This window comes from Eriocheir sinensis, chromosome 63 (genome assembly GCF_024679095.1).
Source record: "Eriocheir sinensis breed Jianghai 21 chromosome 63, ASM2467909v1, whole genome shotgun sequence".
NCBI lineage: Eukaryota > Metazoa > Arthropoda > Malacostraca > Decapoda > Varunidae > Eriocheir > Eriocheir sinensis.
The window spans coordinates 8,578,917-8,605,566 of record NC_066571.1 but is presented as its reverse complement, the minus strand read 5'-3'; the positions used below and the strand labels follow the sequence as shown (position 1 = coordinate 8,605,566).

The 26,650-nt window shown below is 43.3% G+C and overlaps 3 protein-coding genes across 6 annotated transcripts in view; 1 reads left to right on the top strand and 2 right to left on the bottom strand.

Moving 5' to 3' along the window:
- Positions 1 to 1,595: 1,595 nt before the first annotated feature.
- LOC126986967 (putative RNA-binding protein Luc7-like 1) lies at positions 1,596 to 12,344 on the bottom strand. Of its 4 annotated transcripts, none has more exons than XM_050843542.1 (9): positions 12,215 to 12,344; positions 11,653 to 11,860; positions 7,336 to 7,394; positions 6,181 to 6,275; positions 5,033 to 5,131; positions 4,516 to 4,710; positions 4,078 to 4,314; positions 3,692 to 3,786; positions 1,596 to 2,602 (listed from the first exon to the last, which is right to left on the bottom strand). In XM_050843542.1, exons 1-9 carry the CDS (start codon positions 12,327 to 12,329, stop codon positions 2,410 to 2,412), a joined length of 1,296 nt encoding a protein of 431 aa, XP_050699499.1. In that variant the 5' UTR covers positions 12,330 to 12,344; the 3' UTR covers positions 1,596 to 2,409. The 4 variants fall into 4 exon arrangements, with proteins under 4 accessions (XP_050699499.1, XP_050699501.1, XP_050699502.1 ...); XM_050843544.1 differs by lacking the exon at positions 12,215 to 12,344 and adding an exon at positions 6,956 to 7,011 and having other exon boundaries at positions 11,653 to 11,674; XM_050843545.1 differs by lacking the exon at positions 12,215 to 12,344 and having other exon boundaries at positions 11,653 to 11,885.
- Positions 12,345 to 13,228: 884 nt separating this feature from the next.
- On the top strand, positions 13,229 to 24,617 carry LOC126986793 (cilia- and flagella-associated protein 58-like). The gene is made up of 17 exons (XM_050843164.1): positions 13,229 to 13,291; positions 13,398 to 13,537; positions 14,542 to 14,709; positions 15,057 to 15,243; positions 15,563 to 15,700; positions 15,839 to 15,985; positions 16,836 to 16,950; positions 17,162 to 17,300; positions 17,730 to 17,925; positions 18,201 to 18,309; positions 18,575 to 18,753; positions 19,358 to 19,530; positions 19,974 to 20,136; positions 20,415 to 20,513; positions 21,204 to 21,332; positions 22,166 to 22,267; positions 22,693 to 24,617. The coding sequence occupies exons 1-17, from the start codon at positions 13,229 to 13,231 to the stop codon at positions 22,885 to 22,887; spliced, it is 2,442 nt and encodes an 813-aa protein (XP_050699121.1). The 3' UTR covers positions 22,888 to 24,617.
- The window catches only part of LOC126986792 (uncharacterized), a 255,802-nt gene continuing 253,395 nt past the window's right edge, over positions 24,244 to 26,650 (bottom strand). Inside the window, exon 14 of the mRNA XM_050843162.1 lies at positions 24,244 to 26,567. Within this exon, the coding sequence (XP_050699119.1) occupies positions 25,800 to 26,567 (768 nt within the window). The 3' untranslated portion in view covers positions 24,244 to 25,799. The remainder of the gene's footprint in view (positions 26,568 to 26,650) is intronic.

The following is a 26,650-nucleotide window of genomic DNA, read 5'->3' as shown; positions in this document are numbered from 1 at the left end:
GTCCGTACATGACCGTAGACTGTTTGCAGAAGTAACACCATACATTACAGCAGCTATATTTAGCCGTCATAGATATGAATTATTTCAGAAATAGCATGCATGCACTGTGGTGAGGCGCGGAGTGGCGGGGAAGTCCCGTAGTCAAATAATAGTTATGGCACAACTCCGGCGCGGGAGACGCTTCGGAAACATGTGACTCATAGGCACGGGACCAAGGATTCCGAGACTCCTCGCGACTCACCTTGAGTTGTCTTGTCCAGTGCCTCCTGCCACGAGGATACCGATGTATGGTAAATTATGGTAATGTGAGGCTCGAGTGCTGCTTTTGTGGGGACGCTCACTTGAAGGTTTCGTACCAATTCACAGCGTAACGAGTAACAATTGCTTCATCTTCCAGTCATTATATGATTTTAATATCAACCTCAAATTCAAATTGTACTTTAAAGTATAACTTAAGGAAATACGATGATAGTAAGCCCAGCCCCTTTCAAATATGATAATTCAAAAAAATAATACGCTCAGCTGACATCGTATGACGTCAATCTCTCCCTAAACGCTACGTGAGGGGGGAGGATGACTGATCGCATCCGGGACTAGTATTGTAACTTTTCTTCATAAAAATATTTTATTAAGCAATATATAGCCTATCAAGTACAGACACCTTTGTTTATATGATTACTCGTGGGTTACTGGACTGGCACATAATTTATTCATCTAGTGACAAACTGGTGAATTTTGAGAAGACTGCTTCCCAATATTAGTTTATCCCCATTGCTCCTCCCCGACCAGGTAACCTCTAGGCGCCAGAAAGATAGGACGGAGCTGGCCAGTTAGAACACTGGTGCCTTGAAGCAACCTGACTTGAAAATATATCTGAATGGAAAGTTGTAAATTGTAAATCAAACATTTACATATTAAATAACTTCCTGAAATGTTTAGACACAAGCAGTGTATACAATGCACAACCTATCTAAACGGCAAAATGTTTAATACATATGCAGCTGTTGTACAACTATCCTTAGTTGTATAATCACACACTGTACTGCCTGGGGGTTGGGATGGCATGCTCCTCCCTTCTCCTTTGTTGTTTTACTTGCAATAAACAATCAATCAACCAATCAACTATTGTAGTGTTATTGGAAGTGTCAACATAGCAGACCTTGACTAATGGGTTGATAGTTAATTCATTAAATCCAGAACCCAATTTTTTTGGGGGGTGGGGAGGAGCTGAGGGCATCATAGGTTCATGAGGTTGTGGAGGGGGAGGGTGGCAAGTAAAGCGAGCATGCGGTAGGGGAATTTTTTTTCCCGAAAATAAGCAGTCGTGTATTTTGAGGCAGATATAGAAAATGTCTTTTGGGGGGTGTACAGCCCCCTTGACTCCCCAGATATTACAGCCCTGAAATATCAATCTAATATCGACACAGTTCCCCGGGATAGGCAACAAAGGCAATGTAGCCCTGCTTGATTTACCTTCCCATGTTGAATGATGACCCTTTGTTTGCGAGTCCAACACACCTCGTGCCTCTGATCCCTTATCTAGGCAACAGGTGACACAGCATACCTCAATACCAATGGATGAATGAAACAAAAGCTGTTCAACTTACCAGCTGTACTTAGAGCAAAATTGAAGATGTACGTGAAAGATCAAGAATGAGTACATACAAGCCTCTGGAGGGATGATTGTTGTAGGCTATCAGGAAGGATTAGGGCATCAAATACAAACTTTCCTCAGTTCCACTACTTCTCTATTAAAGGGAGTACTTACATGTGGGTACATTATCATCCTGGTACAAATTAACAAAACTTCAAACAAAAATTCCATACAATCTGAAAAAAACAACAGCATGTTTACATTGTTCAGTATTCAATTACCAATCCCAACTAAACTTCCATACTTAAAAATTATCATAGAAAAAATATATGTTTCATGGCTTGTGGAAAAGGAGTTCCAAGATTGGAAAGTTACAACAATAATCATATAGACCATTACACTGGGCTAGACCCCTCTTAATTTTGTGTTGTGGTGTAGTGTTAAAATGATAAAAGCAACCTAAACATTTAATTCAGTTCAGAACTTACAACTGAATACAAAAATAACATTTTCACAAGTGAGACTACCAGTATGTAAAAACCTTCTTAGATTCAAACACACAGGTATCTCAAGTTCAAATACTATGGTAAATAATAATGTTTATTTATGCACTCGCATGCAAACAGAAGCAATCATCAGATCAACTTTTTACAGATGCAGCGTTTCCTGTCACACAGTACAGATTAGGACATACACTGCTGTAACTAAAATTAATTGCATAAACTTAAAACCGTATATCCTACACAAGTCATTAGTGTCACCAACTCACTCTTGAATCCTGGTTGGGTTGATAGCCATCCGTCACATCAGCACATTTACCTACGGTCACGCGACCTGGACCTGGAGTGTGACCTGTAGTAGCGGTCGCGGGATCTAGACCTGCGTCGGCGCCTCTCACGGGACCTGGACCTGGACCTGGACCTACGGCGTCGCCTCTCACGGTCCCCATCCCGGTAGCGGTCACGTCGATCCCGTTCTGCATCCCGGTAACGCTCCCTCTCGTGGTCCCTAAGCAAGGAACGTAACTGGTTGTATGATCACACTTTTGATAATAACCTAGGCCTGCTCTTTACATACTTCAGGACCGAGTTTTGACATTAGGGGTAATGTCTTCGTCTTTTAATGTTCTTAACTGTTCTGATATCAACAGGAAGCCAGTCAAAGGTCCATGAGAATTTCTTTGTAAGATGTAAACTTAGGAAACGATCAATGTGACAACAAAAACAAAATCTATTACTTACCAAAGGTTAACAAGCACCTAAAAGTAGCAAACTACCAAATCCATGAATATGAAATTGTCTGAGTTGAGTCCTCTGAGGTCAGAATAGTCAACCACTCCACCTGCTCTGCTCATAATCAAAAAGGCCTCAGTAGGTAATAATTATGTCAAAGTACAGAGCAGATCTCAGTTTTCTGAGGGTGGTGCTCTTTTAAAGGAATGCTTAGCTGAATAGTCAGATATGCAGTACTACTAAACTGTAGAGTAGTTCAATTATTCTTGACAATCAAGCAAAAGTAGTCTCCTTAGGCCCAATGCTTTGAAATTTTGCATAGTGATATAAGATCAACTTCAGTAATGTCAAAATCTTACACATATATTTTTAAAAGAAATCTTAAAAAATCAAAATAATTGCCAAACTCATTACAAAGCTACAGAATCAGCCTTAACAGGCAAATATCATTATGTATTACAAAACAGAGGAAGAACACATTACTGACATCATCCTTATGAATTCATCAAAAAATCAAGAGAATAAAATTACTTTCCACTGTGTCTCTGCATTAACATAATCCAAGTAGCAGATTAACCCGGTAGCAGCGGGTATCATGTTTCTTAATGGTCCCTCTAAGCGAGAAAAATGAGAAAAAATCACCCCTCACACAAACCATTTCATAATATATATCAAAGCATTTGTGATCAGATTATGTATCATCTTTTTTTGGGGGGGGGTTATATCGTGGCACAAATTTGGCCCATCGCTGCTACACAGTAAAGCCACAAATTTGGCCTGTCGCTGCTACCGGGTTAACTCTTCCCTGATCAAAAAGCTAGAAGCCCTTCTCCCCCTCATACTACAGTTGGTAGTTGCATCTTACCTTGTAACATCGTAGTCTGCTATCTCACCAAATCTTGCATTCCTCTCCAGTTCACGCTCCTCTCTTCGCTTCTCTCGGCGGCTCTCCACTGTTTTCTGCAAAAGAGGGTGTTCACATACCAAGTAAGTACAAAACCTTTGATCTTTGCCAGCTGTGACATCCAATGAACATTATGTAAATCCACACACACACACACACACACACACACACACACACACACACACACACACAAAAAAAAAAAAAAAAAAAAAAAAAAAGGGTAATTAAGTTCCTAAAACTAGAATATAACCATCCTCTCCTTTTAAAACAGGTTTGCTAATACCATATGCACACAGAACATGTCTATAAGACAGTCCCACTACAACCAGGATTACCAATGGACATACCTTCAGCTCTTCAAGTTTTTCTCGTATCTTGATGAATCCCAAGTGAAGTTTTCCTCCAAAGTGGTCAGCCAGGCGGCGGTCATTGTCATGGATGCCCAGGTAGGCAGAGCACACCTCACACACTCTGAGCTTCTGCTGCTGGTAGCTGGACGCTGGCATGGAATTGCGGTACTCTTGTTCAGCGGCTGCCTTCCTCTTTCGAAGGTCTTCCACTTCCTCCATAAGTTTCATGCTTTCCTGGAGGTAAGAAGATGGTCATGCTAGAATAATATAAAAATTCCATTAACTTCACATACAAATCAACATAACCAACTTAGTAAAATTAGCCAAGTCTCTTGAAAGGACTTGGCCAAAGAAGACTAAAATTAATAAATGCAACACTCCCTACCCCATACAAAATTCACACAATTTACCTTATGGCCCAGCTCCCCCACTCACCTCCACCATGCCATCAGCACCCAGAGACTCTGCTCTTGCCAGCTTTTTGCCAATCTGTTCAGCAAGGTCATGTACTTTGTTGGCTTTAGCTGCTACTTCTGCACTCAGCTCTTCCTGTGTCTCTGCAAGACGCTTCTTTGCTGACTCCGTGCGTCTGTCACAGTCTGTGATGAAGGACTGTAGGTGTTCCATGGCCTGGGGTAGAGATATTTCAATAAAGATCCAATCCATGCATAACAGTACATATGATTGCCTAATAAGGACACAATGAGAAAAAGAAAAAGAAAAAAAATGTTAATTTTGATTTTTTCCCCTGATGACAGGATTGAGAATGCCTATGTCTTTCAACTGAATCCTATAATAGTATGCAGCAATAATTATTTTAATTTTCAAGCAGTGCAATATTTTTTGGGATATTGCAAAGCTTCACACTAGTCAACTGTAAGACAAATTAATCAGTTCATTCACATCTCAAGTATTAATAGACTTCTTTTTCTTATCAAGGGCCAGGACTCACATCAATGTCATAGAAGTAGTCCTTGGTGGCCGTGGCTTGTTCATAGTCAGCACGCAGCGCCAGGTCATGAACCTTGGGACACTCGCCCAAGTCCATCCGCTGAAAGATGTGTACAGTAGCTGGTTAAATCACTATTAAATTAGTAAAAAGTCATGCCTGCTATTTCAAAATCTATCATCAATTTGAGGCACAGATAGGAATTTGCTTTAATTTCTTAACACCAAAAACTCAGGGTAAGAAAGTAGTATGAGATACCGTATTTCCTGCCAATAAGACGCACATTTTTCAAATAAATAAATAAATAAATAAATAAATTAGATAAAAAAACACCCTGCGTCTTGACCCCCGATGGTTAGGTTTTGGTAGGCCTAGGGGTGATTGTTATTGGTACAAAACCAACACCCAAAACACCTCTGTTTGACACAATAGTTCCCAGATGTCCCCAGAATGAAATATACTGCATTTTGCGGCGTATAATGCGCACTTTTTTCATTCGGAAAATGCCAAAAAAGTTATCCCTGTGCAGTATATGCCGAAGGTACAAATACTGATTGATTTAAATAATGAATAGTGTGATGCAATATAAAAGGAAAGTGTGAATAAGCAGAAGAGAGGAGGACATGCGAAGCGATAAAACCATACAGGTCACAAGAAGAAGATCAAGACCAAGATTGCCCACTGAACGTAGCATCCATGTATGGTTACTTCCCTCAGTAGCTTGGCGAAAGTTACCGCCTGCACACTGCACAGAGTGAATCTACCAACCAACCCTTTTTTTTTTACCATTTCAAAGTCACAGGTCCTAGGGGTAAGAGCATTGTAACTTTTCAACCAACAGTGGAACACTTTGAACACAGAGAAGGGCAAAAAGCAACATACGGTATTAAAGTCATAATTGTAAGTAAGGTGGCCAAATGTAATACTGTATACACATTCAGTTTAGGGAAAATGTGGAGTTTTTACATTTTATTCTAAATGTCTTGCCAAATTATAGGTGTATCTTACATGGCAGGAAGTACGGTAAATCCACTCTTCATTCCTATACATTAATTTAATGTTAATCTATTTTCTACAACCTACAAAATCAAACAACATTGTTAAATTTATCCCCTAAGTTAACTCGTATACAATAAAGGTGTTCTACTCACAGTGGAGGAAAGAATCTCATGTGGACAGCAGGTGAGAAGGAAGCTCTTGCACACCTTGGGGTCGGTGAACTTGAGGCGGTATCTGGTGTCGTCACCTAAGGAAGACCATCACCAAGGCATCAAAACATCATTCTTCTCCTGACCACAGCACATGACTTGGGTTCACACTGATACTGTGGAGGCTAGGTCTAGTTTATTCCTCAACATTCAACAGCTGACTATCTTGAAGCATTACTCCATACTAGTTATGGCTCAAAGAATCACAACAGGAAGCGCCAATTCTTCAGGCCTAACTTTTAATACTTAAATGTAAGGTGAAACATGACCTTGACATTGGGCAAAAAGAGAAAAAATGTAACTCAGCAAAAGTTCCCCACATCTAAATAAGAAAACATTGGTGAAAAAAAAAGAAAATATACAATGAGCACTAGATAAAAATGCAACTTAGGAAAGCAAGGTCATGCTCCACAAATAGATTAACTTCCCTGATCTGACACTATGAGGTGAAGGTGTAACCTGATTCACCAGCCCAACAGAGATGCACTCAATGTTTGTCATCTTGCTTGCTCCTCTTTATCACACATGCATAATTACACACACACAGAACTCTTCATTCACACGAAACTCACATGCACACGCACACAAAACTGTCACACACACATGTGCACATCAGGTTACACCACACCTCATCACATTAGTGACTTATTAAATAAAAACTTTTGAGATAAATTATGAGAAAAGGGCTAAATATTGACATTATGCATCTAAAACTCACAACCAGCACCCCCAAGGCGTAAGGAGGGAGCTTATCTTCTCAGCCGCCGGTAAATCCTGCAAAGTATGCCCAGTGTTGAGCATTATTGAGGAGGTTACTAAGAACATCTGTAAAGGACATGTACAGTACCAGCTTCTGACAACTTTCACATAAAAAATTTGGCTAAAAAAACTATAAATAGGAATTTTCTTATTTTCTTGTGAAGAGCAGATTGGCACAAGAATGGGCCAACCATCCTGTGTTCCTACACTTAAACAATTGAATCTACCAACTTGGCAAATTGCAGAAAGGACACACAGTAAGTTAGATGAACTGCATAATCAAAACTGTTACAAAATGATAAGACATTTGGCGAAAAATAGACAGGAGGTTATACACACGTGGCTGCCGAGATTTCCAGCATGTCAAGTTAAAGCTTTGTGACGCTCTTTGCTCCACCCTAGAAGAAATTAGGATTATCTCGTCAATATCAGTTATGGACACTGCAAAGACTTGAAACAACACTACTTCTGTGCACAGCCTAACAGGCAGCATTGATTTACTTTTGTGAACAATGAATATTTCCCTCTTATGCAAAGACCTCTGGATTGAACAATTATCGGCACATTGAAAAGGATGTTGCAAGTGTCAACTGGCACTTATTGCAAATAATTTAAAACATTAAAGAGCAACAAATGATATTCATAAAATTTAAAATAAAACTTATAGCAACTAAATTTTACTATCATCTGGCTCCCAAACCTGACTCAGGCACAGAAGCCAAAACTGATAACCTAAAGCCAATTAGCTTATAAGAAAACTCAGTCTTCATGTAGTGTGTGGGAAACAAAGCATGTATTGCAAAGAGTTAGGTGGAGAGTGGTTTCATCATGTGTTGAGGCTTAAGGAGTGTAGTGAAAACATTTTCAAGGACACTACTAATGTATCTGTGCTCAAATCAACTAGTGTACAGCCACGCCACTCATGTCACACACAGAATCTTGCCACACAGAGGCTAACACCGTACAACGCACATACATGATATAATAGAACCTAAGGATGAGGCAGCTGTGAGCAGTGCTGCCCAAGAAACATAATTATAACTTCATAATACTTTAGGTTTTGGTGCTACCATCCAACATATAGTGGTATGTGTTTATCACCCTGAACTCGCATAACATTTATGTAACCAATGAGTTCAAATGTTAATACAACATGGTGGGAAGCTTGCTATCATAAGAAGCCTAGATGTAAAAATAAATAAAAAATTTGGCACCCATAAACCACTGTCTGACATCACTTGCTGTGTACAGCAGATATTTTTTCTTTAATTAGCCAATAATATTTCAAATTATTCTGGGAAACACCCTTTGTGCTTTTTTTTTTTTTTTTGCTGCTTGTATCTGCACTGATAATATATCAGATCTTTCATAACTAGAGATAAATGACTCAGACGGACAACTACCAAAATGACTGATAGCTTTACATAAATTGTGGACAGATAGCATAGAAATAAACTGTTGTTTCAAAAGAGGAAGATGGTTAACATGATTATAAATACTAAGCATGGCAAAAGGAATGAACATGTAAATTAACTGAATTGATGAATCAGAATCAGACACCATGGTTTGAGGGCAATGTGTACCTCTTGAGATTTCATATATATGAAAAAACCCTCTAACAGTTGCTTCAGTGGGAAAGCAAGATGGCTGTCAGTAAATGCATTCAAGATGCCTATTTTGATTATTGCAAAGAAACTGTTCATACTGACAGGTAGTCCGAAGTTTCAACATGACTTGGTAACGGAACATTGAATTGTATTGTTTGCAGCAATGGTAAACACTATTTTTCATCTGCTGATACTTTTGAACAATATTTGAATGTTACCTTCATTCTTTTCCTCCTTTTTTTCAAGTCCCGGCTGATCACAAGCATGAACTGAAAACACACTAACAATGGATAAGTGATGATAAAAAGTGCACTGTCCTCATGCTCATGGCCTGGTGCAAAAACAATATGCAGTTGTAGAAGATTGTGAATTACAGCTGGAATCCAGATAATGGTGTATGGAGGAATTTTATCTGCATTTAAACTCTCAGAAACTGAGTTCTGCACAAATGAGTGGAAACTGTATTTCCAATGAACGTCTTGTAAAAAATAAAGAAATAAAAAATAAAAAGAGGGTCCAAGTTGACAATTTTAAATATTACAAACTCTCAGACTATCTCATTCAAGCAAATACTTCCCACCTTATATTAGGAACTCAAATATAAAAGAAACCTTGATTGCGGAGTCTTATGACTTTTCAGGCTACGTTGGTCAAGTCTTTAGCAAACAAACAAACAAACCCCAAACTAGCCACCTCACACATCAGTCAATATTAATCCAACTTTGACAGCCAACCCATAACTACCCAAACTTTTTTCATCTTTCCAAAACTATACATAATTAAGTTAGGGAATTTTTTTTTTTCATAACTGCAGTCTTAAAAGAAGCCACACAGTTCAACTCACACAATATGTAACTAAAACATTTAATGATTACTGCACCTTAACTTTTTGTATATTTTTTGGGATAAAAGTATTTTGGCGGTTGAAAAAAATGCTTTGACTTTACAGTGCACAGCCATTCTGCTGATCATGGCAGCTACCTGAAACTAATCAGTCCAATGCGTCAGTGGCACAAACCTCACCACTAAGCACACACCATAAACTGATTTTAATAGCGAGATGAACTGATCAGCTCAGAGACTGACTGACTTTCCTTGCTCCTATCATTTATTTCATGCTACGGCCACATGTTTATTTTAAATCATGATTGGACCACCCAAATTTCCCTTCTTTAGCAAATTGATGATTTAAATGAAAGGAACACAATCTGTGACCTAAGAGTGTATGATGTGGCCTTTCAACTACAGTATTTAGGACCATTTTTTTTCTTTCAGTTGCTTGGGTATTGCAGACTATTTTTACAGTTTAGGTTTGCTGTCTCAATTGCATTTTATCTTGAATTCTTCATTATGGGTGTGACCACATGAACTGGGTAATTATCCAAGATTACACCCAACTCACTCCTGGTAGAAGACTATTATTCTTCAAAAGATGGTACCACGCTAATCAATACCTTATGAACTTGTATCCTTCACAAACTGTTCCACAATTTCCTTCACAAATTGAGATAATATTTTCCTGTAATTAAATGATGTCTATACAGCTGCAACATGCCATGAAACCTTTAGCTCAGTGCTGCAAACTCTCCAACTTAATAGTTGCTAGAACCACTACCAAAATCAACTGGAAAAAATAAATAAAATAAATAAATAAACAAGTAGAAAGAAAGAATGGAGTAGCTATCCAAACCAATAGAACCTACATCGATGCACAAGTACTATTGATACACTGTATGACATCCCAGTAAATATACACTGAAATAAGATTCCAGATGTATCTAAAAATGACTTTTTACTAATGCTAATAAGCCTCCAAATTTAGCAACAGAAATGGTCGAAATGCAACTGTGGTCCAAGCAAGCAGGATGGCGGTCAACCAACCTACCACACCATGTTAATGTAACGGATAGTAACCTATTGACACTGAACAGTAGCCTCTTGACACTTAAAAACTGATATTAGGGATGATTGATAAGGTAAAGTTGGGGATATATACTAGAGTTGCATGTGGCCTTAGTGCTCATCTCAGTCACACTGTGATCCTTGAGCCTGTGGAGGAAAATAGCCCATTACCCTGAGACGTGGAGCCACTATGACATCTGAGTTAGCACAGTTTATCATCTTCCCCGGGTACCCATTTATTGGCCGGCTCAAAAGGGAAGCTGGGTGGGCTGTTCTCCAACTGCCCTGTCATAAAAATCTATCAGAAAAAATTGACAACCAATGGAGTTGGGTGCAATTTTGGATGCGAACCAGAAACTGTATTAATATATTTTTTTATACCACTTTTGTTCTCCTTTGTGCTCTGAGCAGGACTGAACAAGTGGATGCAATACCAAAGACATGACAGTCAACAGGTAACTACTACTTCCTGCAGAGACCTTCCCCTGAGTCTATGGGCCAAGGAGACTCCTAACACCACTCCGCCTTCCCTTTACTCCCTGCCCCAGCGCCGGGTCGCGGTGACGCCGTCACAGCTGCGGCACCCTGCAGGCGGGGCCACACACCCGGCACGCCCCGCCATCCAACACTCGCTCTGGCGTGGAGGGCGAGGGCATCCTATCCGCGGGCGGTGCGCGGCGCGGGCCTTCCTTGGTTGTTGTTATACACCCGTCGGTAAAACTCCAGAAATGCACCCGACAATGAAAAGCGCACGCAAAGTGATCACGTATATACCACGTTTAACCAAACTGAATGTATGGTAACTTAGCCTGTCCTGAACTAACTAAACAAATGCTAACCTAACCGTACCTGACCTGTGACCCGCTGCCAAAATACGGTAAACGGGAATATATCCCTCAATTTCCCCCCAGGCCATATTTAAGGAAATTAATATCTTAGGAACGAGTGATTTGTGACGGAGAGCAATGCGGCTGTGTGTTGGAGGTGCACAAAGTACTCCATCTAGCACACAGGTGTCCCTCGCAGGGGCGGCGTGCCTCGGACCTCTACACCACCCGCCACACAGCTCGGCCATCCTGCCTGGCCGCGCCGCGCCGCCCTCCTGCCCCCGCCCCGCCCGGCAAGCACCACACTGGGCCCCACTCACCATTCCTCGAGGTCCCCATCAGCTGGTCCAGCATGGCTCGCATCTGGTCGTGGGCGGACATGGCGGCAGGCGTGGGCGGCACCACTAGCGGCAGACAGGCAGGCAGCAGAGAGTCTCGGCGTGCCGTCCCCCGCGCCTCGACCCGCTTCTCTGGCCGCCACGCAGGCGCGCGCACCGTCCCGCCGCGGGGAGGTTTGCTGTTCGCAGACTATGGAATTTCTTTGTCTGATTACTCAATACCTGGACAGGAAATAAAAAAATAAAAAATACATACATTTATTCATGAATAAACTCTAACAAAGCATTGGCAGTAAGTGCTCCGAGTATTTTCCTTGAAAAGTCCAACCTGTGGAGATTTATCTACCCTACTTCATGCAGTAAAATTGCAATCAGTTAATCATTCAACATTCATGACTGGTATATTTCCGTTTACTGCGTGTTTAGCTTATTTCAGTCAAGGTCACACGGCAATGGAAAGGAATCAGCTGCCACATCCTATATTTCATTCAGCCTTCGGCACCATTACGTCTCAAACAACTATGTAAACCATTAGATCACTTACACGAACCACAGCTTCCACAACTCAGAAAATCATGATGCTGGCAAAATATATCCCCTCTCCAAGACTGTTCCTGTTCCCTTCTTTCTCCCCTGCCTTCGATCGTCATCAGCGTCATCAGATATACGATAATTATTAAAGATATACCCTAAATGAGTGCCTTGTGCGATACACGGGAACATCCATACGATACAAGATATTTTTGAGAGCATTAAAAAAGTTAATTACGGTTAAGACTGGTACCAACGCGCCCACATCTCCGTTCTTACTGTCCGAAGTACTTGTGTTACCATATTAATTACACATATGTCTTCTACCAACCTTCAAACCTCTCGAAAAATTCTAAGGAGGAGTAAAGAGATGCAAAAACAGCCATGATTTAACATAAGAACATTTTCATACCACAAATATAGGTTTTATAATTCAATGCGGCTGAAATACGACAATTTTAGCTCAAGAGGTACGATACTACGGTCACTGGCATCTCGCTGCTCGTCATGGCCCACAAGCCCGCGAGGCCGACAGCTGAGGCGGCGAACGCGCTTAACTTTCCAATCATACTCAGGGTTTCGCTATATATTCGAAGAAACAATGGATGATACTTGAATTATGCCTGATCAAGGGAATTCTCATGTAGGGTCGTCAAGTATATCAGTTCCATGGCAGGTTACAAATTAGGCTTTGGCTGGATTACAGAAAAATAGCGTAATAACTTTCCCCATTTGCATTTTCTACTTTCTGAAGGTTGTTTTGAGGGTTAACTGAAAACCCCACGACAGGACGGCACGTGCCACTAATGGGATCGAGGAGCATGCGGGTATAGGGTCACATTCTTAAAACATTTGACAAGGCTTTCATACGAGTTTGGGGCATCTCCAGGGGTAGTTTTATGACCCTGGTGGTAGTCTGACCCTTCCTCTGCACCATGAACTCAAAAGAACACTCATTAGAACCTGGTTAATCTCCTTTTTGGCCTTTGAAATTAGTTGATGTGAAGAGTGAAAGCGACCCGACTCCATGAGAGGGGGAGCTCGTCTCTATGGCAACGGGGACGCTCTCACACACCTGGCCGGCCCAAAGGTGAGGCTGGGTTGACAAAACACAACATAATCAGCCACAATGGTGAGTCCCGGCGAGCAAGGCGTCACCACAAAAGAGGTTTATGTGACGACAATCCTGCTGCTTAACTTATCATGCAACTAACCCTCACAGATTCTTGCATTGGGCTTTAAATACCATATACCTTCAGGAGGCGAGCTCCGAGGGGAAGGAGGAGGCCCCTGCCGTGTCCACCACCAATGCAAATGCCTCAGAGGGTGATGAGACGTAAGTTTAAGATTATGTCTAATGTTTGACTGACTGATGATAGTTATTTTATCGCTTAATAACTTTTTAGGTCAGTCTATAATTCTCAGTTCACCGTTTATTTAATCATCTACTAACACACACACACACACACACACACACACACACACACACACACACACACACACACACACACACACACACCAAAGTCAATCTTTTTTTATAGTCAGACAAGTTACATCGTTGCTACTGATAACCACTTCTTCCTTCACTTTAACTTATTGCTTCATCAATTTTTCTGGGTTAACCTGTTTTTGTTCACCATTTGTTCAGACATCTGCTTCCATTAACCAAAGTCTATCCACTTGTTATTCAGGAAAGTTATCTCACTCAGTCAACAACTCTGCACCACCACCATTGAAGTCAGTTTGCCAGTCATTCCGCCTCCCACTTAATCCGCTGGTCAGTCACCCTGCTTCTATCCCAGCAACTAATCAGTCACTATATGTCCGTACCAGTCAGTCAGTAACTTAGTCTTGCATTAAGTGTTGAGAACTAGAGTAACAGGTATAAGTATTTTTCCTTTACCCTTGCCAGGATTCTCTCACAAAAGCAATAGACACTCGCGGAAAAGCCAGTTCACTTTGCGGTCACTCACCTTTCGCTGCAGTCTGCCAGTAATTCTATCTTTACCATACCTAATTACTCAGTTATCCAATATCTTCCCATACGGTCTAGTCCACCATTTAGTCACTCATATAAGTTTCCTCGCAAATTAGTTCATGGCTACTAACTCTTAATTATAAACCATTATCATTAGTACATTTGTATATCAGTATATTTCTCGTGGATGTTACTTGATTAATCTTGAAGAATGTAACAATAATAAACTTGAGGGAAAGGCGTTTTAACCTCGACTATACAGCAAATGAGTTTCCTATGACAATATATACCAAGAAAAATCGTTGCTTAATCACCTTTCCTATACGGGTCAGTACAACAGTCAGTCGATCACTCTCTCGTAGGGTCACCGTGGAGGAGCTGGAGGAGAAGCTGAAGCAGTCCCGCGCCGAGACAGCCGCCGCTAAGGAGCAAGTTACGGGCCTCACCCAGCAACTGGCCACCTCCATCCCCCGCGCCGAAGCCCTCCTGGCGCGACGAGACCTCGAAAAGCGCATCGAAACTCTCACCAGGTACTTGCCTCTCCTCGCCGCCGACACCACCACCACCGCCATCGCGTCACAAGTCATAACATACTTCTGAGATTGGTCTTGTTTTCGCAAAGTTGTTCAAATGCGTTGTTTTAAATGTATATTGAGCCAAGTCCAGTGATCGCATGTGCACAAGAACGCACGGAGGCTTGTTTGGTTTAGAAATACGTAACATAAGAATCCACAAACCATATATTAATGACTAGAATGTATCAGCACTTTGCAATACGTTTATACTATTTTAACATAACTCCATAAGACAGGAGGATGAGAATCAATGTTCACCTCACAGATTTACTAATTTACCTGCTTACTGTGCTCTCCTCAAGGGACAACCAGACACTGACGGAGGCCGTGGAGAAGGAACAGAGGGAGAGGGAGTGGCTGGAAGGGGAGCTGAGGGCCCAGTATGAGGCTGCTGAGGGAACAGACCAGGAGATGACAAATCTTCAGACCTTCGTCAGGAAGCTTCACGCCCTGGTGGAGGAGAAGACCAAGTCACTGGAGACGCAGAAGGTTCTCAGTCAACCGTCGATGTAAACAGATACGTGACATGTTAAATAGTGACCTCCGCCTCCTTGATAATGTCTTAAAGTCCGTATTCTTAAACGTATCGCCAATTCGCCTGTTTGAAAAGCCTCTCGTAGAAGTTGCTGGGTTTTTCATGGACTGCTTAACGGTCCTAGTGATAATTTTACACGACCTCTGCGCCTTGAACGGGCAAATCACCCATGAAAACCCGGTTAACCTTCTCTGTGGTCTTTAAAAACAGTCGTGATAGGAGCCCGATGCGTTTAAGAATGTGGACCACTGTGTTTCGTCTTACGGGTGACAGGAGGAGAGGGACAGCATGGCGCGACTCCTGGAGGAAGCGAAGGAGGAGGCGGCGCGGCTGAAGAAGGATGTGGAGGGGCGTACCCGAGTGTTATCGAGGGTGGAGACAGCCTACAAGGAGACCACGACAGTTGTGAAGGTGAGAGAGAGAGAGAGAGAGAGAGAGAGAGAGAGAGAGAGAGAGAGAGAGAGAGAGAGAGAGAGAGAGAGAGAGAGAGAGAGAGAGAGAGAGAGGATGAAAAATAACGTTACTTGACTTTTCTAAACCACCACACAGCTGAAGGAGGAGGATCTGGTGAAGCTGCAGAAGGAGTCGTCGACGGCGAGGAGGCAGTATGACCAGCTGGAGAAGACTGTGAGGCGGCACGTGCAGCGGCGGGCGGACGTAGAGGTTCAGGTGAAGAATCTCCGCGGTCAGACCAAGGTGGGTGTTGAAATCAAGACATCGACTTCATAGTATAGAGTGCCGGCAAGTTTGTTATGACGAGATCAGTGCAATACATGATCAGATATTTCTCGAGGATGTTATTGAATATTCTTGAAGGCTGTAACAATAATAATCTTGAAGCAAATGCGTTTTAACTTCGATTATAGAGCAATGAAGAGCTTGTTGTGACGATATCAGTGCAATACATTTTCAGATATTTCTCGAGGATGTTATTGAATATTCTTGAAGGATGTTACAATAATTATCTTGAAGCAAATGCGTTCTAACTTCGATTATAGAGCAATGCAATACATTTTCAGATATTTCTCGAGGATGTTATTGAATTTTCTTGAAGGATGTTACAATAATTATCTTGAAGCAAATGCGTTCTAACTTCGATTATAGAGCAATGAAGAGCTTGTTGTGACGAGATCAGTGCAATACATTTTCGGATATTTCTCGAGGATGTTACTTGAATATTCTTGAAGGATGTTACAATAATATAATCTTGAAGCAAATGCGTTCTAACTTCGATTATAGAGCAATGAAGAGCTTGTTGTGGCGAGATCAATGCAATACATTTTCAGACATTTCTCGAGGATGTTACTTGATTAATCTTAGAGGATATAACAATAGTAATCTTGGAGGGAATGCGTTTAAATCTCAAGTCTATCGCAGTGTCACGTTCCTTATAACAAAACCAGTGCTATATCAAGAACGACCGTCGCTAGATCACTCTTAAGCGGGAAAAAGGGTAAATTAAGGTAAAAACGCGACTTGTGTGAGACTGCAAGCTTCGTGTGACCTTCTACTTCGATGGCGGCGAGTTACCTATTTCCTCCTTCAGGTGTTGGAAAAGCAGGTGGTGACGGAGACGAGGCAGCGGCAGAGGTCGACGCGGCAAGCTGAGAAACTGAAGCGAGAGAGGGACGTCTTGCACAGGGCGTACGTCAAGGCTCAAGGTGTGTGTGTGCAGTAGAAGTAGTAGTAGTAGTAGCAGTGGTAGTGGTGGTGGCAGTAGTAGTAGTAGTAGCAACAATAATAGTGGTAGAAATGTAATATTACGACAAGGAGAAACAAAAACAACATACAGGCGGAGAGAGTGACACCATTAACCTATATAACTTGTCCACCACGCCACACGTATACCCTCACCTCCCTCCACTCCTTCAGGCACCATCCAGAAGCACTCCGGCCTCGTCCACATCCGGGAGGTGGAGCGGCAGAACGCGGAGAGGGATCTGGCGCGCACCTCCCGGGACTTGTCCAAACAGGATCGCCTCATCAACACCCTCCAGCGCGCCAAGGACAGGTGAAGGATTCGAGGCCTCTCATTAGGGATTCGAGGCTCCTCTGAATACTGTTTGGAACTCAAGGCGCATTTAAGGCTAGGAATGGAGACTCTTTTGGGTGGTGTAAACAAATCAAGGTTCATTTGCATGGAGAACATAAGAAATATACTCATTTAGGTATTAGTCATGCTTTTTCTATGAATTTTTCTATTGATTTGTTTTCTTCATAAGAGTTCTACAAAAAAGGGGAACATATATAGGCCTTTTATATCTAGTTAACGTGAAGGATATCTCTAAGTGAAGTAGTTATTCACGCTAATTTACTAAAATAGGCCTTTCCGATGATCATAATAACAATGAAAATGCATGTTAATGATGTTGATGACGATGATGAGGAGGTGGAGTAAGGAAAGTCAGTTTTATACATTATTGGGTTTGGGTGGACGCAGACAAGTTGAGGAGACGTCGCGACTGGAAACGAAGGTGGTGGAGCTGGTGGAGGAGGCGGAGGCGCAGGGGCGGGAGGTGGAGAGGCTGCTTCACACCCAGGCCGCCACGCAGACCAACCTACAGCAGGTCAACTCCCTGTCGGACGCCCTCAAGACCGACAACTTCATCCTGAGCCGACAGCTTCGCAACGTCAGGGTATAAGAAGCGCCCCTTCCTTTCCCTCGAAGTATCTGTTTCTTTTTAAAATATCGATTAGAATGACCGAAATATTGACATCGTGACCTTCCTTTCCCTCGAAGTACCTGTTTCTTTTTTAAATATCGATTAAAATGACCGAAATATTGACATCGTGACGAATAAAAAGCGAGATTTTCCTCCTCTTCCTCTCTTTCTTTATTTTGGGGCAAGCATCTTCATACCAGTCCTGTTTCTGCACTAATCTTTCTTTCTCCTCTCTCATCGCCACACAGACGGAGAAAGAGGAGCTGCTGGAGGAAGCGCGCAAGGCCGGGTATCTGGTGACGAAGCTACAGCAAAACCTCAACACCAGAGACACCGACATCCAGAAGCTTGGTGCAGGTGGGTGGCCGGGGTGCATATTACTTAGGGTGGTATTATGACACTTTCGCTTCTTACATCAGTATTTCTAAACGTCAAAGAGGGGGCCAGTCGGGTTCTAATGAGTGTTTCTTTAGGTTCACGGTACAGAGGAAGGGTCAAACTACCACCAGGGCCATAAAACAACTCCAGGAAATGCCCCAAGCTCCTACGAAAGCCTTGTCAAATATGTGAACTTGGGCGACGAAATGTTTTAAAATACGACCCTTACTTTCGCCCGGAACAGAGGTGTCAATGCTGGAACGTCTGGCGGAGCAGCTGAAGGCGGGGGAGAACGCGGCTCGGAGCGTGGCGGACGAGCGACAGCGGGCGGTGCAGTACGCCGTGGCGGAGAAGGTGGCCCTGACGCGGCTCCTCCACCAGCAGGACGCCTCGAACAAGGACCTGCTCAAAGAGATCGAGGAGGTACAGGCTGTCAGGGTCCTCAGCGACTTTTATGGACGAAAGAAATTAACGTTTTGGGAACTGAATATAGAAAACGAAATTGTAACACCTTGCATGGATTATATTCCTTACACTGATTACAAAAACAGCCGAGTAGTATCTTAATTTGGTAGATAGGTAAATAATCTCAATATCAAAGTTAGGTAAGAGCTATAGACTCGGGCCATATTCCTCCTTAGAGCTTAAGTGTTTTGGGTATTTTAATGTAAGTGTTGTAAAACCAGGCAATGAACCTCCTGATCGCCATAAAAAAATTAACTTTAGCAAACATTCAAAGTCCAGGCCGTACACTTTCTAATCGTTATAGTTATAAGTCTTTGTATGTTACGTGAGACCGGCAGCGCCAAACTATAAGTATCTACACCCAATCATCCAAATAACTTGATTTTTTTTCTTTTTTACAACAAAGGAGATGGCTCAAGGGCACACAAAAAGAAACAAAAAAAATTGTCGAATGTCGTTGATTGTCGAAATGTAACCCTAAGTGCCAATTGATCAGGCGCTACACAACCTAAGTGCCATAAAACAGAGACTTGACTTTGCTGTGTTGCCGCGGGTGTTGCAGGGTCAGGAGGGGCGGGCGGTGGTGACGACGCAGCTGGCGAGACGCAACGACGAAGTGCGGGCGTTGAGGGAGCGGGTCAAGCTGCTGGAGCACGTCCTTCACAAGGGCGACAAGGACTACAACAACCGCCTGCAGGACATCACGACCCTCACCAACGAGGTCAACTCTCTCAGGTAAGGCCGATGAGCTTCATTATGGACGCTTTCGACTCACAACAAATATTCCAAAAAGTCACAAAGGTTGGGTTCTCATGAGTTTTTTCTCATTCACGATGCAGAAACCTTGTCAAACTATCACTAGGCTCTTAAAACTACCCATAGAAATACTAACACAACCTCTACGAAAGCCTTATCAAGTATGGGTGTGTAGGCCCGGAAATGTTTAAGAATACGGGCCTTTGACACACAGGGAAGAAAGATTTGGTCATGTAAATCACTCATGGGTACAGGCAATACTAAAGAAAACTACCTATGGAAATACTAACACAACCTCTACGAAACCCTTGCCAAATGTGGGTGTGTAAGCCCCGAAGTATTTGAGAATATGGGCCAATAACCAAATCATGTCCAAGCTGGTGCAGAGTCGTATGGGTACAAGAACTCTTTGATACACACAGAGACGAGCGGCAGGTGCTGGGGCGGCACGTGAAGCTGGTGGAGGCCCTCAAGGTGGAGCTGGTGCGCCTACAGAGGGAGCTCATCGCGTCGCAGAACAAGAGGGCGGTGCTGGAGGAGGAAATCATACGCCGGGAAAAGTCTCACCGCTGGACCACGCTGAAGGTTTGTTTTGGCCGAGCAGCACGAGAGAGTGAGTCAGGGCTCCGTGGCGTAAGGGATGACATCTCGTGTGTACGTGCTGTTTGGCGGTGCTTTCTTATCAACTGTTCGTCTTATCAGCACCAATCTTAAAAAAACAGAGGCGCTGGTGAATAGCTTCCATTTAAATGAGCCACAGTAACTAAAATACACGCTTACTAGTCACATTGTACTTCTATAGACACGAGCGTATACTCATCCTTGACGAAACACACTTATTTTACTGAGTATGTCTCCTGCAGGCGTCTGACCCGAGCAAATACGACCTGCTGAAGAAGAACCATCTGCTGCAGAAGAGGCTGGTGGCTGCTACACAGAGGGTGGCGGCCAGCGAGGGGGAGGTGAGGATAAAGGATATGAGCCGGTTTCACAGTCCAACACAGTGTCTTCGTAACAGCCCGAACCAAACAATAGAATCCCACACAATCCAAAATGGTGAGGTCTTCGATGCCACACTAAATACACAAGACTTTTCCTGTATAGTTTCATCAAATTTGTGAACTTAAATATAAACACCAGACACTATACAAGGAAATTTCGAAGGCTCTGGTATTGGTTTGGGAGCTTACTAACCCGTCATGGGGAACTGTGAAACTGGCCGTTTGACTTCACTGACTTACCAAAACGAGTTATTTTCATCTATAACAATACTTCGATAGTCCTTCACCACGAGGCAAGACAAAAATAGTCGTGACAGAGTGATCGCGACGCTAATGTTCGCCAGCTTGCTTCCCTCAGTCGAATCGTTCTTTAAATAACACGACAATGAGTCTGCCAAGTTGACTAATAAGCACCTTATGGGCCATATTTTTAAACATTTCTGGGTCCAAGAACACGTAATTTACTAGTCTTTCGTGGGAATTTAGGGCATTTCCAGGGGTACTTTTATGACCCTGGTGGTAGTCTGAGCCTTCTTCTGTACCGTGAACCTAAAAGAACACTCATTAGAACTCGATTAACCTCCTTTTTGGCCTTTGGAAATACTTGGTGTGAGGGGCGGGAGCATCTGACAATACCAACTTATGCCCCAGATCGGCCACAAGGAGCGCGAGGTGGAGGAGATGCGTCGGGCGGTGGAGCGGTCTGCGGTGCACCACTCGGATGCCGCCGCCAAGCCTCACCTCATCAGCCAACTGCGGGCCAAGGACGACCAGATCAAGGTGGGTCACTGCGGCCTCGACTGGCACGCATGAATTTTTTGACAGTAAAGGAAGGAGGTCAGGGAAGGGGCTCAAGGGCAAAAATAAATAAAAACAAAAAAGCCCCCTAACAATGCTCCTATAGAAGAAAGTAGAGAAGAGTGACGTCAATTTTGGATGGAGAGGTGTCTTGATACATGATACTTGACGGCCCTTAAGGCAATATAAGCCACATCATGTCGGTTTAGACCAGCTTGCCTCCTGTCCAAGCACTATACACCATAGACGGGAGGCACACAATTCTTAGTATTTTTTTTTTTACATCAAAGGAGACAGCACAAGGGCACACAAAAAAGGAAACAGCAATAAAAAAAAAAGCCCGCTACTTGCTGCTCCTGTAAAGAATCCAAAAGAGGGGTCAATTATTAAAGGGCCCAATTGTTAAAGGGCTTGTAAAAAAACCTCGCTAGGTCAATATAAAAACTGATTCGCTGGTAAGAATAGTTTGAGGACTACCATCCTATCCCATGCTATCCAACGCTTTGCTGCTACCTTAAGGGGCTATTACACTGGGCAAACTTTCCGTGGATCTTCAGTCAAACCACGATTTCCGCTGGATTAGTTCTCATTTGTTTCTTGGTATTGCTGCTGATGATGATGGTGAGTAATACCGTCGTCCTTCAAGGAACTCTACCGTAGCTCAGGAAAATTTTGGACACGTCAGAAAACCACGGAAATATGAGAACCACGCCAGGGGAAATCGTGGTTTGACTGAAGATCCACGGAAAATTTGCCCCTATACCCTACGCTATGGCCGTTCTAAAATGGTTTATGTTTTTGTGTTTGTGTGGCAGAGCGTGACGGCGGCCCTGAACGTGGCTCTGCTGGCCCAGGAGGAGGCGGAGCAGGAGCGGCGCCACTTACGGACCCAGCTGGCGGCCACTATGCGCAAGATGGTCAGTATGCGAGGCTTGGTCACAGCACGCCAGGGTTTTTGAACGTCGTATTAGTTTAGCAATAGTTGTGTGGCTAGTCTGGCTTTTTAACTTCATTTTTGGGGACGGAGTTGGATAGGATCGTTGGGTTGTCACAGTTTCGGCGACATATTACAAACTCACTCGTAAAAAGTTATATAAAAAATCAACGAAGCCAACGAGCCACGCCTTGAAGAACGGGTATAAAGAGACGAATCAGCCACGTTATCGCTAATGACTAATACGACGTTTAAAAAAGCAGGCGACAGCACAAGACACGGATAATCAAAACTCATTCCCGGCCCTCACGTTTTCTTTTGAAGTGGTCCATGTGATATACAGACGTAGTATTGATATTAACTACGGATTTTTTTTTCTAACTTAAGAAGAATTGTTTTACTCTCCAGAATAACCTGCAACGGAGACTACAGGCCAAACAACCCGGTACTGACGCAGGAGCAGCAGCAGCCACAGGAACAACAGCAGCAGGAGCAGCCACATCAACATCAGCAGCACCGCCTTCTACAGCGACGGCAGGAGGAGCAACGACGACAGCTGCTGGGACAACGACACGACGGGGCCAAGAGACTGATACCGCGTAGTGATGAGGCACAGATGTAAACACGTGCAGGAGAGAGGATTCATAACCACCCTAACAAACACTCGCACATCGCTTAACTTGGTACAGAGCTCGACCAGGCTGAAACCGAATGAACACGACAGTAATCAGGACAGATGATGTGTTGTCTCCGTGGGCGGGGGGGAGGGGGGCATACCCAAACGAAGCCATGCAATTTAGAAGAAAAAGAAGAGAAGAAACAACGCATGCCAGTTTGTCCTAACCCTCTCGGCATACCGCTCTCTTCAGTGCTTCCTCAAAATCTGCTGAACACCGTAAATACTCGTGTGACAGTCGATTTTTTTTAGTATGATTTTAATGAGGTATAGTTTAAGGCGTCGACTGTTATGGATTGCTTGCTAGGTCCCGTACTGGCAAGTGTTTCAACGCCTAAATGCTTATATTAGAAAAGCTATTAGAGCAGCGAGTAGCGGGCTTTTTTTATTGTTATTTCCTTTTTTTGTGCCCTTGTGCTGTCTCCTTTGCTGTAAAAAAAAATATGGGGATTATCATGGATGGCTCACTCTCTCTGCACCATGAGTGAGAGGACCACCCCATGAGAACTTGATTAATATCCATGACCTTAGGCAGAAAATTGTAATGAGAACCTGGAGAATATAAAAAATGCCTAAGAGGTTAGATATATTCCTCAGTAGAACACAGCACAGCCTCTCTTACGTCCGGAGTGTATAAAAAAATGCCTAAGAGGTTAGACATATTCCTCAATAAAACACAGCACAGCCTCTATTACGTAGTACATATCTTACGGCACTTGATACCATGATCTAAGAAGGTGCCTCACTGCCTTCTCAAATCATGCCTGATACCACGATGCCATCACCACGAGGCAGCCTTCAGGTAATGACGCGTTTCTTTCATGTGTTGAGTAAATATATAACCATGACGATCCGCCTAAAGAAACAGCCATACCTAGTTGACCATACGATAACTCCGGGTGACTAATGGCGGTAAGACTATAGGGAGGCAACACAACATTCGGTCTGCGGTAACACGTGTAGCCTATGCGTGGTGTGTCTGCCTAATACCCCGCCTCGGCTATGAGATACAACGGTGGAATGAGGAGTTCATCGCCAACCTTGATGTTACTTGTATACGCAAAAAAAAATACATATAACTGCTTACCTGACAGGATATCGAGGCTCAGGCTGGCGTGCGTGACCCTCGAGGTGCTGACGTCGATCCGCTGACTGACTCCCCGCAGCGCTTGGCTATGTTGCTTTGTGTTTGTCTTTGGAATATCAGCAGCAAGTTTCAGAAATGAATCTATAAAATTATCCACATTTCTCTTCGGTTTAAAAGGGATAAGCAAATACACAAATTTACTTCTAACTATAATATATACTATATACAAATAATGATGACATCTGTACAATACAAAAGTTGGAAGAGTAAAACTTCTTAAGTTTTTTGGAATAAAGAGCTGGAGGAACATATGATGTGACCTTGTGGGAAGCGCATCTTTATCATTATCAACACCGGGAGCCTGCTCGGCCCCGAACCAAAGTGTACATATTACCAAAAAAAAGTTTAGATGAAATAAAATCCTCTGCCCTTGCAGGGTAAGGATGAGACTGAACTCAACCTACAATATCAATGTGTATCAAGTACACAACACTGTCAAACAAAAAAAAAGATACATTCAAGATAATGTAAAAAAATAATTTTGATAATGGTTATGTATGCATATATATATATATATATATATATATATATATATATATATATATATATATATATATATATATATATATATATATATATATATATATATATATATATAAAACAAAACCAGTGCACATAATTGCTAAATCTTGGCATCAGAAAGTTACTGTTGACACGTTAGATAACACAGCCGGACACGTCACAGTGAACATGTGGGGGCGGCCGCCGCGCCCCGCCCCGCCCCGCCCCGCCACCCGCCAGGCGGCGCTGGAACACAGGCTCTTTAGTATCACAACTTGGCATCATTATAACCGAGGACTGATGATCCTGCTGCCACAAAGGGAGAACTTAGGACGTGACTCGCGTCGTCACCCAGAGATTTCTCCTCCTACACTACTTCACAATACTCTAACGTAGACAATTTTGATCTCAATACAATATTTCTAAGAATCAATTAATTAATACTGTATATCTTACATATAGTGTTTAAGTAAAGTTTGCATAAATTAAATTTTCTTAAAACTATTAAGAGGAAGAATTTGATTGACTTTCACAAGAATTCCCACAAGTTCCACGTGCCGCGGAGCAAGTGTTGATTCTCACAAGTACAGCATCAATTACATATTGGATCATCCTATTACTATATATAAAATGATATGGTATCATATATAACTGTGTTAAGATATAAGTGAAAGACAAGCTATAAAAGTTGGCTGCATCCCCCACCTGCCAGCCACTCCCCAACTCAGGAACTTCTGAGGAAGGAGCTTGTGCCTGGCCAGCTCAGCGCTCCTCGCTCCGCTCACTAAAACCACGGTCACTCTCCCCTCTTACCTAGGCAAAAACTAGCTGACAAGGGTTGACGTGCAACACAGTTAAATACAATGTTGTTTAGCCCAGGTTCGTTACTTATGGTGTTATATTTATACTTGAATCCTTTCCATATGTCACTTTAAATTTTGTAACATGCATCAACCTGCACTATGGAACACTGAGAAATAAAAAATGTCAAAGAATACTTAAATTGATCATCAGTCAACAATGAGGAGGTATTCTGTGTTGGAACCGTCTCGCTGGGTCCCAGGATAAATTTACTTGTACAGTGACTCCAAACTCTAGTGAGGAAGGAAGGGCATCACATGAACAGTGATTCTCATGTTGCTACGCTAGTGCTAGGAGTAACAACTCGGTCCTGGCCAGATGCATGGTGGCTCATGGTGGCAACTCTGCTGCCTCTCCATCAGCCTCACTGCTCCCTGCCTGCTCTGCCTCGCCCCCTGCTGCCTGTTGGGAGTCTGTGCTGCGCTTCTGCCCCCGGACAGACACGGGCACCTCCCGACGCACCACCTCTTTCTCAAACACACTGCGTGCCGTCACAAACTTGGCCTCGTAGTCAACCTCTGGGTCTTGCCTCACCCTGGGGTCCCCCTGGTGGTGGGCATGGCGGGCCTGGGTATGAGGGCTGCCTGGGAGGACGGTGGCCGGGTGGGCACGGTATGAGTGGGACTCGGATGTGCTGGAGGGAAGGGTGGCGGTGCCGCTGGTGGTGGTGGTGGCCTCGGAGGGAGGGGAATCTAGGGCTGAGCCATGAGCATCATCCCTCGTGGACTGGCTGGCCTCTCCCACAGAGATGTTGAAGGGGCCTCGGGAGTGGTAGCCGGAGGAGGTGTCTGTGGAGGGAGTAGACTGCCGGGTGTCGAGGTTGTTCTCGTCAAGGACGCTGGGTGGCTGGGTGGAGCAGCGGTGGTCAGTGTAGCAGCCTGAGTCGCGGCCATGGTCACCCCGCCGCAGGGCCACCTCAGTGGTCTCCAGGGTCTCCGGGAGGTCTGGCTCAGGCTCAGAGTCTGCGTCGTGGAGCAGAGCCACAGCCGTCAACAACTTGGCACATGTCTCCGGGTCTGTGATGCCCAAACAGTCCAGGTCGGCCTTCTCCAGGTCTCGGAACTGATCCAAGTCTTCATACCCATTGAGCATAAACACCTGTCAAGAGAGTTCATTAGGTTAGAGTTTTCTGGGAGTTTGTCAACATTCAGCTGCACATCACAGAACTATAATACTACCAC